Here is a 12,761-nt window from a genome sequence, read left to right as displayed (position 1 = left end):
TTTGAAACAATTTTCTTGTGGTTATGATTTTACGTTTCGGTATCAACTAGTCCTATTGATTCCCTGATTTTATTAATTTCAGTAGTGAAAGCAAATAAATATGACTGAACTTTTCCTGCATCTATATGATGACTATGTAGTTGGTTATGTAGAATATCTAGATGTTACGTAACCAAGTAAAAAAAAAAAAAAAAAAAAAAAAAATCTTCAATTCAGTAAGCATTAAGGTGTCTCTCTCTCACTACAAGGCAGACGCTTCATTTATTGTAGTGCTTGAGGTCTCGAATACTGACAAAATTTGGAAACATTCTTTTAGTTCTTCCTGCTTTTCGTACACCACATTAACAGTCCTAGATTTAAAATTTTATCTGGTTGGTCCACCACTGGATATCCGCTTTGCAAAACAGGAATCTAAAACTGCTGTTCTGTTATGAGAGCGAGAAAAAAACGCGATAGCAGCAAGATTAGAAAAGAATATTATGGCTTTAGTGTTTTGTCTGGTGGCTCTTTCCATTACAAAATGTAATTAATAAGCAAAACAGTGCACAAAATAAGCATTAGGATACACCTCTCTCACTTTGGCCTCGACTCCATTTATATCCCCACTCACTACAGGTGCGCCATCATATCTTTGGCCAATAAGAAGGTCACTCATAAGAACGAGACAGACCATTCTAAAAGAACTGCAAAAAAACTAATTATATAGTTTCATATTTCATAAATTTTTTCACTTGTCTTTTGGAAACACTGATACAGAAGATAAAAATCACAAGTAACACCATGCAAATACTGAAAAAATTAAAGAATTAAATATAATCGCATTTTGAAAGAATTAAATATAATCGAATATTGCACAGAATAAATAAGTTGCCTACTAGAAACACCCCGCCAGCAGACAAACAAACAAACCCCAAACAACATACGTATATTCAGCGTTGCTAATCAAAGAAAGGGGGATTATGCCACTCGAAGCTAAAATCAGAAACTAAAATTTTGTATAGGATTGGCTAGGGGATATTTCCCTGGAGTTGCAAGCCTGAATATACGTACTCATCCATGTACTCATCGCTGATCAAAGCAGACGAACACAAAACAAGAAGAGCGCGCTTGCGCAAACTCTCAAGCATCCGAAAGGACTGCATGTGAAGCAGTCCACACATTACCAGTATAAACATGCTGAAAAGAGGAGGAAGTAGAATCACAGCATCGTAAGAAAGGCCAGGCGAGATTGTACTGACAGTCCAAGGGGGTGAAGTGGAACAACAAATTTGCTTCAAGGAAGTGAAAAATTGAACAACAAAACGCGCGTAAAAAGGGCATAAATATAAAGATTGATTATTAAGTCTCGAATCGGAAATATGGAATTACGTTGGGGGGCGGGGAAGGCTGCAGTCCTGCAGCCTTCCCCCACGGGCCGCTGCTGGTTGTAGCTGAAGCTGGAAGTGCCAGGAGATGCTGGCAGAGCCTAGAATGGCATGACTTGATTGACCAATCACCTTGTGATGGCAGCAAGCAATAAATAAATAAAATACCTAACATATTAAGTACTAGAGACAGTAATCAAAGAAATAAATACATGATAACGTACGGGATGGTAAGACACGTCCGCCGACCAGTATCAGTGTCCCACATATACCAGTAACGGTGCGACTCCCAGGCTTGGTTTCAACGTGCACAATAAGAATGGCACTGCCTCTCTTGCCCAAACTGCCCAGGCTTGGTTTCAACGGCACTCCCCCTTTCCTCTTGTATACCGGACAGGAACATTTTTCCCGTCTGCTTCTTGAGCACCATAGGTAGTGCGTGTGTCTGTTCCAATATTCAGTGAGCTGCACACTGCACACAGTACTACGTAGAATGCTGCACGGCGAGACAATCTCTTTTGTAGTAGTTTAGTGTTGTTCAAAGAGCAAAATGACGCACCATTATAGTAAAGAAGAGTATGCAGAAATGTATTTCTTTTATTGAAGAACAAACGGAATGCGGGAATGGGTGCTGCAACGCGTAGAGGTGTTACCGAGTAGTTCGACGAGGGAAATTCATACAGTATCCAAGAGTGACGTGTGCCGCATTCATCGCAGTTTGTTACCTTTAATGTGTTCAACAGGGTGTCTATCGGTCACGAAAGTCACGAATGACACGAAAAAGTCATGAAATCAGAAAACGGTCATGAAAGTCACGAAAATGTCACGAAATTTAGCTTTTGGGCCACGATTTTTTTAACTGTACAAATGTAAGTACAGATTGGAAAATTTCGTTCTATAAAACGTCAAAATTCACCAGCAAAAATGTCTATGGTCGGCTTTAGACGCTACCAAATCTCAAGCAAAGTACGTTTCTATCGCATGGATAGAACGGCTAATTTGCACCCGAATTTGCTCTTGAAAATGTTAGGAAATTTTATGATTTGGTGAAGAAAAGGTCACGAAAAAGTCACGAAATTTCATTTTGGAATTTTAGTTCACCCTGTTCAAGGACTTAGTGAGGCGGACCTAGCCCCAAGAGTACTTTTTGTGAATGGATGAGAAACCAGATTGCAGTGCATCCAGTTTGAGTAACTTTTGTTTACGAATGAAGCAGGATAATTTCTACAATACACATATTTGGTACGACAAGAATTCTCATGCTGTGCTTAAATCGCAATACCAGCAACGGTTCTCATTGAACGTATGGATAGGGGTAATAGGAAACAGTACTAGGATCGCACATACATCCAAGAAACATTAATAGGCCAGGATACCTTCATTTCCTTCAGCATGAACTTCCATGTTTTCTCGTGAATATTCCTCTTCAACAGCGGAAAACTGTGTGGTTTATGCATGATGCAGTACCAATCATTTTGCTGTATGTACCTGTTAGCCGGTATCGTACGCGACGCTGTGGGCATCGTGAATCGGCTGCAGTGGCCCTGTAGTTTGTTCTCCCAGATCACTTGATTTAAATGCTTTGGATTTTTATGTCTGAGGACACCTCAAAATACAGGTCTCGTATCACACATTTGCCGACTTGCAACACCGCATTGAAAACGCACGTGAAGAATTGCACAACATACCAGGAGTGATGGAACGAATTCGGAACATTTTCTGTAGGAACGTTTTAGTGTTTGCACGTACGACCTAATAGTGTATAGTGCTGCTTAATGTAAGACGTATTTACAAGTACAGTATGTTATGTATTTGGCCTGTTCTTAACTAGACATTAAACGAAAAAGTGCATTCCGTCTTCTTTCTGCGTGCACTCTGTTTGCTGGTTTCTGTTTTCTACACTACTTTCGATTGCCCCTGAAGTTATGCAACCATCCTTAGTGTGCTTTCCTTTCATCGCCAATTTAAATATGCATGTAATCGTGTCATCATCCACGGTTCACATTTTTTTTCTTTCTTTCTTAAATCTTCACTGCATCGTTTCATTCCCCCTGCCGTACATTCATTCGGTGAATCCTCAGACAACGTGCTTGGAAACCCATGCACATTTATGACACAGATTTGACTTACATTTTTCAGATAAAACATATGTTTCTTTGTAAGTACTTAAGTACAGACTTCATAGCTCTTACCATAATAATAGCAGGCAGGTGTGAAGTCCTTTTTTTTCTTTCGTAGGTGTCTCGCTCCGTCCATGTCCATTTCTGAACTGTTTGTAAGATACACTTTTATTTATTTATTAGCTGAACCTGCGCTCTCTACACAGCGCATCATTCGCATATGAGCATAAATCTCCTTCTCATTCCTCACAATATATGTACATGTCCCTTTACAGACACAAGTGAAAGACGTCTTGATAATAATAATAATAATAATAATAATAATAATAATAATAATAATAATAATAATAATAATAATAAAAAAAAGGCAAGGGGTATCATAAAGGGGAGATTTTTTCGATTATTTTTTCTCAATATCTCGCACCTTTTGCAAGATTTGAGCCTACTTCCGGTTGGAGTTTCTAATTCATGTATGACCAGTGTTTTCTTTCTTCTTGCATGCAGTATGTAATAAGCAAATACATCACATATACAATTAATTATAATGTCAGTTATATATGGTGTTCATTGGGCAAAACACTCAAAAAATAAAGATTTATCTTAGACTCGAGAAATGCTTATCCTTCCTTTTTCATTATTATTTGGCTATGAAACATACACCTGAGACATATACAACCCCAATATACAACAATGTGGTGTTGGAATGTAAAACGCGTTGGATATGATGCTTTAGTTGTTTTTTTTTTTTTCCAACGCTTCCACTGTACCCTAAAAATGTAATAAAGAAGTAATGCCCATGTACTTTTTAAATATTCAATTAAAACTGGACAATCTACGCAAAATTTGCAATCGATCAGTGAAAACGTCATCTTTCTAGAGCCTGTAGTTTCCGAGATCTCATTGTCGAAAGGGTTGGCCACAAACATATAAATTTCCAGAAACATATAGTTTAAAAGAACTCCAAAGATGGCAGCATAGTTCATTTGCATTCATTTTGGAGAAGGCTTATTAAAATACAAAGGTTTTGAACACTAATTTCATATCATAAACTATATGAAAAAGATATAGTTAACTAATTTAGACTATTTAAAGTACAAATACTTAAACTATTTGTTTCTGTTAAACGTGAAATCACACATAACCGTAAATGAAAGATTTGAAAGCTAAGGTTATAGGTTGGAACTCGGGCACTTTTAATTGCTATTGTAGCATTTTAATAGATAGATTTTTGGTGTGAGAAATCTTAGGTTTCAGCTTTTACCATTACTTTTGGGACACCCTATATAATGTAGTCGTCAAGAAAAATAGATATCTTACCCCTCTGCATGTTGTTTTGCCAGGAACTTTTGTACTAAAAGACGAATTGGGAATACAATGCTTCTTTGTATAAAGAAAATTAATTCTATTAGCTCACTGAAAACTGTACTTAAATTGAAAAAAATGAAATCTTTAAGTTTTACGTCCCACGATTATGCCGGTTAGGCTAAAGGAGACGGTGATGATGAGAGATGAGTGAAATGGTGGAATGAAGAAAGTGGGAGGAAACGGGAGAACCCCGAGAAAACCCACGAGCACGGTGTTTGTCCACCACAAAGTTCACTTGGCGGGGGCTGGGATCGGACCCGGGATCCCAAGCACCAGAGGTGAACGCTCTACCACTGAGCCACCGCGCCCCCTGTACTTAAATTGGCCTATTCGTTGCGTCATATCGCAGTTTGGTGTTTGTTTTCTTTTGCTGGTGACTGCACCTTTAATAGGATTATGTTTAATATCTGGCTGTTGAACCGTTAGTTCTTACGATCTTGACTGCCGTACATGTGTTTTTACAGACAATTCAAAACTTTATAGCTTGGTATTTTCAGCTATGGTGAGTTGAAGGAAGAGAAGGAAGGGGGAAGCATAAGTTTCAGATTTACGCAACATGACTTAGGTCACTTAAGAAATAAAAACATTACAACAAAACTTAATCCTGGCGTTACGGCCAACGGTTGAATCCCATTACGAAAGAAGTCTGGAATCTGAGACACGAAGAAGTTCGCAAACTGCATGCTGTACGCCCCAGTCTCAGGGAAGTTCTTCTGTGTCAGAAAGTGATCAGACAGATGTCAGAATAGGTGGTACTTAGTGGAGGAAAGGTCACGAGGATACGCAGGATGAGGGAGAATTTGTTTTGAACTGCAACTCATGGAGAGTCTACATCGCCCTTTGAACAACATTGTAGCTGTACATTTTTATACATGAAGACAACATGTCTGCTGAATATTGCTTCATGCTTGTAGATAAATTTGCTACACATTTCATGAAGTACCGCTCTGTAATTATCCACAGTAATGGTTTCACCTCGATGGATCACCTCCATAGTAGACCACTATCCCAGCAACACCTGTGGATAGAGGCTGGTTGTGGAAACTATCCCGAACGTTGGTCACGATCCAACCATTGTTCATAGCAAGCCTGCAGTCTCAAGTTAAAAACCTCACCCGTTTTTCTGTTCAGGCATAATTCAATCTATATCTTTAAAACAAATGATTCTATCGAGAAAAGTCTAAGGATCTTGTGTAGAATTTTTATAAACCACAATTTTCCTCATATCTATTTTCTTCGAGGAATTGATAATTTTTGGGATAATTGCGAAAAAAATAGAATGCCACTTTTCTCTCTCTCCGAAAAGAACAAAATCTCATAGTTCAAATCAAGGGAACGTTTCAGGATATGTTTAGAAGATCAGAATAAATGTCTCCACAGAAAGCCAGCTAGTTTGGCGAAGTTTCGCTTTTTTTTTTCCTTCTAATTTTACTGGGCTAATGCGTATGATTAGAACAGGAATTCTAGAAATCCCAGGCTTGTAAAGGAAAATAAAAATAATTGGTACATCTTTTACAAGATGATCTAGAATAATGATGGGCATACTGTGGTCCGCGGCCTCTTGAGAGGTTCTATCCAGCGTGCTACGTGATACCTGATCTGACGAATTTAGCTTTATGTGTGGTTTTTTTTCGGGGTTGCAATTTCCTCTCACTTTCTTCATTCCACCATTTGATTCATTTCTCATCATCGCCGTCTTCTTTAACCTACACAAAATAACCATGGGACGTAAAACTGAAAGATTTCATTTCATTTTTGCTTCTGTATATCAGTCTTTCCCAGTCTGGTCCCCTAGGAATATTTGGAAGATTTTGTCGTATAAGTTAAAGGAGGTGATGAAAACAATAATTCAGTCCATCCCCATGTAAAATCGAATGTAGATCTGCCGCACCAAAGCCACGCTTTGTACTAGATCAAGCATATGTAGTTTGTAAGGTTTACAAAGAGAACAGCAAGTGAAATTGCAGTCCTGTGTTGTAGATGATGACTATATCTATATATAGATGTGCAGATCAGAATGTTCGTTATAATTCCCAGCTACTTTTATACATAGATAAGGAATATTTTGCACTTTTATTAATAAATGTAACCAAATAAAATCAGTAAATAGCACCCATACATGTATAGATGGGAAGTCGAGTTGAGTATTGGCTTGTGACATGACAATATTAACTACAATTGAAGAATTGGTCCACGATGGCTCGGTAGTAGAGCGCTCACCTCTAGTGCGAGGGGTCCTTGGTTCGATCTTAGGTAGTTTGTGGTGGACAACATTATATCCATGGATTTTCTCGGGGTTTTCCTGTTTCCCCCCACATTCTCATTCCAATATTTCCTTTGATAATCATACACTTTCTTTATGCATTCTCTAATTTAGTCTAAAGAACATAACTGTAGGACTTAAAACTTAAATTTTTCATATTGTATTTACAATTCAAGAAATATGTACAGCCTTGTTGAAAGAGAAAAAAATGTCAACTCCCTATCTCTGTAAAAAGCCCTGCCCTCTTGCGTACAGTTGGAATTAAATAAAACAACCGTGGCTTTTCCTTGGCCAATTGAAATATATTTATTTAGAGCTATAGTAGTAGAATTTCCTACGTACTATTGCCACTACCGTGTATAGTTTTCTAAAGCAAGATGGGTAACCAAGATTTTTTCAAGAAGACTGAACGTATTTTTAAAATTAATTATTGATTTTCTACAATTTTTGTGTGTTTAAAAGGATTTTCTGTTCTATGCAGTTCGATTATTATTTTTTCATTTTTGTTTATTCATTTTTTTTAAATAAATAAATTCAATTTGATGCCGTTGCAAACAACGAAGTTTTACGTAGACGTTTCATGCAACCAATTAACAGCGATACGCAAAGTGACTTCTTGACTTCTTTTCCATTTTATTAATTCATTTATATATTTATTATATGATTGATTGATGTTTTTTTGTTTTCAGAAACTCTTCGGCTATGAAATGGCTGAGTTCAGAGTGATTCTTACCTGCGTGTGGTCTAATGATGGCTCATTCGAGATTCTTGAGGATCCTAAGCAAATTAAGGAGTACAATGGAAGACCGAATTCAGATAAACACGCGGATGATGACATGAATGGTAGTGACGGAGAACAGAAAGACGACGATAGTGAAAATGATTAGTAATACAAAAGATTTTAAGTGTGTTAAGGACATGAATGTATGCACATGGAAGATGTTGAATATACTGTACATATATGTATAGAGCGGAATGACTCCTCAAACAAATTTTACTCAATGGTTCTGAGTCTAATATATTGGGCTCCAGAGTTGAAATCGTACGAGTGTCGATTAATGGATATTTAGCTCAGTGATGAAGTGTAGTCTCAAATTCAAATCCACGTCCTGCGATGTGAATTTGATAATAGACCAACTCTGTTGTATTTTCATTTTTTAAACCATTAATTCATCATCATTACGCCATGCAATACGCTGCGTAACAGTTGTTATGGAACACACACATTGATCCATAGCTTTTTGAAATATGATCCGAGTACAATTGACCAATTTATAATGACAAATATTAGTTTAACTTTATTGTCAGAAATAGTGGCTGGGATTCCCAGTCATATTAAGAAATGGTGTGATAAAAAAAAAAAAAAAAAAAGGGAAAGTAACATGGAGAGAGAAGGATACGGACAAAATCTCGCGTCCGAAACATCGCCGCCCTAAATATCGCGGGCCAAAACCTCACGTGGCCAAAGCGTCGCCGCCCAAAATGTGGGCCAAAATCTCGCATGGTCAATATATATTTCCAAAGCACGCATTAGAATTTTCTTCTTGTCATTATTTTAATGCAATTATGTGTTATTACCAAATATATACATACAGCATTATATAAAACATTCTATATCGAAGAACTCATCGTGACGTGGTACTGACGACATTTCTTCCCAGACAAGATTACGTTTCATGTAGTTTAGGCTAGGCGAGGTTTTGGTATGCGAGCTTTCGTGGAGGAAGGGGTGGGGAGGAAGTTTTGGCCAGGCAAGGTTTCGGCCCGACTAGATTTTGACCTGCGAGGTTTTGTATCTAAACCGAAGAGAGAATATGAAGTGCAATTTACCTTGAGGACAGACAATTTTCTAACCATATCAGTGAGGCGTATGGCCATCTCGGACAGCATAGTACTTTGGATATCTGTTGTCGATGAGTGTGTTCGGGAGAGCCTGGGATATATTGTTCCATTCTTCCTTAAGGGCAGTTTTAAGAGTAGAAGATCCGAGGCGGTGGAGTTTTCTGTGCTATTTGTCTTCTTAGAACATCCCAGGCATGTTCGATGGGACTAAGATCTGAGAATATGCTGGCCAATCCATACGATTGGTGTCCTCACTTTCCAGTGTCCCAGTAACTTGGGTGAGGACTTGTACTACGGAAGAGACGAATGTGTCCTTTCAGGATCTCGGTACTATACCGTTCTCCAGTAACGTGTCCTGCATCGAAGATGTGCAGTGGTGACAGGACCTCCATACCTGTCACATACATTGATGTATTGTGGGCAATATCTCTGTTCTTTCCATAGATGTGATCGAACAGAACTGTGATTGATTTGAGAACACCACATTGGTCCATATCATTTAGTCCACTATAATATACTCTACCACTGTAATCTGGCATGACAGTGGGCGGGGATAATGAAATACGCTTCACTGGCTCCCTTGCTTAAACCTAACAATGTTCAGTCGTAAAATTTTTTATGGTAACACATGAACACCAGAAATATCGGCAAACACGTGACCAATTTGAACTGGAGTAGCAGATCGATTTTTCTTGCACACTTGTGTATCCTGTCGAGCCGTTGTACACATTCCAAGATAACCATGCACACGCACATTTGTTCCTTGGAATGACATCCTTTGATACTCTCTTCACATCTGCAACCTTTGTGACACTTTGACCTGCCTCAAGCCGACCAACAGCTCTGTCATAATCATAATCACTTAGATGAGCCCTTTCCGACATGTTTCAATAGACCATTCCTTTGCACACAAGTATTGCACTGATAGCGGTTTTTCCGTTGGGTACCACTCTCTCACTCAGTGTTTTCTTGATGATGATGCACACCGAGCACACTTTCTTTTACTGATGGGCGCAACGTGTCACTAAGGACCTTTACTGGAATCTATATACAGACGCGGAGCAGATCAAACCAAAAGCGTGGTTCAATATGTGTTTGTTCTCTAGAAGTGTAGAGCGGTGTATTACTGGTATATAAGGCATAAGATTTCATTCATGCAGATTAGTATGTTATGACTAGGTGTTCCAGACAGTAAAATATGAGGACAGTCTCAAAAGTTCTTACATGAGATTGTATCATTGGGACTTCGAGACTAATTTGCTAGGACAATCATAGCTCCGGAACGAACGTTCTTATTACATTGTAGTAGGATGATTTTTTTTGTAATACTACAAAAATGTAAGTGGTAAAGTTTGAACGGGGAGTCACACCGCATTCTTTATATTTAAAATGAACTTACATATATATACATAAATCTTCTTTCCGACGAATAAAACTGTTATTGTTTCTAAGTAGTGTTATGTATGAATTAACCTAAAGCTGAACATCGTTTGTATGTGAAATAGAAAACTGAAGAGAAAGGAAGAGAAGAATTTAAGTTCTTTAATAGAATGCAAATAGATTTCCATTTAATTTTCCACAAACAGTTTTGTTTTCTGAATATTTAACTTGGTTACTAATACTGTCTATTGTAGTGAAACCGCGGTGAATGAATGAATGAAAAAATATATACAAGGTGTTTGAGAACAACACCGACAATGTGTGGGAGGTGATTCCTGACACCAAGATAAGACAAAAAATATAGACCAACCTGGGCGCACAAATGTTTCCTTTCGGAGTTATAGGCTACCGAAAACATGGAAAAAAATAAACTTTAAAGGCCCATAGCCAAAACTTTAAAGGCCAAAACTATGGGACTTACCATAGTCGGGTCAAAACTTCACTTAGGAAATAATATGTGCCCTATCAAAAATTCAAGTTTCACAATCCTGCGGTACTTCCGCAACAATTTTTATAGAGGTAGTTGGTGAGCATTTCAAATTATATTTCCGTAGCCAAACTCCCTCTTTGAAAATTGTTGCGTGAGTACCTTATTATTCTGAAATATGTATTTTTGGATAGCGCACATATGAGTTCCTAATTGAAGTCTTGACCCGACTACTGCGGTAAATCCCATAGTTTCGGAGCTATAGACCTTTTAAAGTTCATTTTTTCATGTTTTTGGCAGCCTATAACTCCGAAAGGAAGCATTTGTACACCCAGGTTGATCTATACTTTTTGTCTTATTTTGGTGTCAGGAATCACTTCCCAAACGTTGTAAGTATTGTTTTGAAACACCCTGTATATAGTATTCGAATATGTTTTATGATGTTCTTATGACGTGGATGGTGAGAATTCCGTATCTTGTTTTTATAAAACAATTTAGAGAATGTTATTGTCCGTAGTACGCCACAAGCTCTGTTTTTGTGATAATAACAGAATTAAGACTATTTTCAATTCCTGTAAAATGCATTGTTTATCGCTCGCTCTTCGTATTGATAGAAATGGAATTTTAAGAAAGTACTATACTTGTTACAAACTAAATATTGGTAGTCCTTTATTTTTGTAGATTTGCTTCATCTGCATTATTATTAATTAACATTTATGAATAATATTTAATTGTTTTCATTCATTGATCACGGTTTCATTACACTATTACTCATTTTTTTTAATGATATACGTGAATCAGGTAATCAATTAAAAATAATTAGAAAATGCGTAATTTTTGAGATATTTGTGGATTTTTGTTCTTACCGTAGTAGGGTCTTACCTCTCACGGTTGTTTTATGTTGAGTTTGACTTTTTGTGTGTGTTTTACATCCTCATTCAACACTAAAGCTATAAAGGTAAGCACTTACTATTGACGTGGACTTTAAACCACGAATAGGACTTTAATCTAGTGCGTAGATCTAGCTCCCGTGTGGTTGAGCCGTTAACACACGTGCCTTTGGCGTGCGAGACCTGGGTTCGATTCCCGGCGGGAGCTCATCTGGTTTGGATTCCACGTTAAACTGTAGGTCCACGTCTCATATAGCTTCGTTGCTGAAAGAGATGCCAAACTGAAAATCAAGTCAAATCAAATCAGTGCATAGACCATCAAGCAAGATCTTCCCCTTAACAGTATAGACCAGCGTTTCCCAACCGGTGTGCCGCGAGGAAATCGAAACAAAATTATTAATTCTATAGCAACCAAATTGCAAGACATAGGGGAAAAAATGTACATTTTAGTATTTCACATTACTATGAATTTCTACCATGGAAAAAATTACTGTAATTGTAATATATTTCTACATCTATTACTGTGTAGCAGACTGTATTTCGGCTCGTACACATTTCCACGGTTAGCTGCTATGTTACGCTTCAATTGAGAGTCATACTAACACCGAGAAATAGAAGCACTTGTACGGTACGCGTCAAGGAAACGTTCGTAGAACACACTTTGGCACGTGAATGGCAGAACAACACTTTGTTCAACAGCTGTGTTTTGACTTCGACGCATCGCAAGCTCTGTGATTGCAATAATATGCACCGGTTTTGGTTAAAACAGCAAAGTTAAAAGTACAAGACATTTGTTTGTTTGTTCGTTCGTTATTTAGTGATATTCGTTCTTAGTGAACGGTTGGATACTGTTTCCAAAAAGAGAGCGTATTTTTAAAAATCTGAGTTCTGTATTTCATTGTAATTGTTAAGCACAATGAATTAGCATAGGGGAAAACCAGTAATCGAGCTTTCATCTCTGTGGAGAAGGAGATCAGTAATCACAAAAAAAATTATCATGGTATTTTATATTTGCAAATAATAATAATAATAATATCTATGAGTGTGCCG

The 12,761-nt window shown here is 37.6% G+C and overlaps 1 protein-coding gene across 1 annotated transcript in view; it reads left to right on the top strand.

Annotated features, from left to right (window-relative positions):
- RpLP0-like (ribosomal protein LP0-like) overlaps window positions 1-10,405 on the top strand; it is a 46,063-nt gene extending 35,658 nt beyond the window's left edge. Inside the window, exon 6 of the mRNA XM_081755692.1 lies at window positions 7,802-10,405. Coding sequence (XP_081611818.1) covers window positions 7,802-7,999 — 198 coding nt within the window. The 3' untranslated portion in view covers window positions 8,000-10,405. The remainder of the gene's footprint in view (window positions 1-7,801) is intronic.
- The last annotated feature ends 2,356 nt before the right edge of the window (window positions 10,406-12,761 follow it).

The sequence above is a fragment of the Thermobia domestica genome, chromosome 4 (genome assembly GCF_964235325.1).
Source record: "Thermobia domestica chromosome 4, izTheDome1.hap1.1, whole genome shotgun sequence".
NCBI lineage: Eukaryota > Metazoa > Arthropoda > Insecta > Zygentoma > Lepismatidae > Thermobia > Thermobia domestica.
The sequence above is the reverse complement of the archived record's forward strand: the minus strand, read 5'-3'. Positions and strand labels throughout refer to the sequence as shown.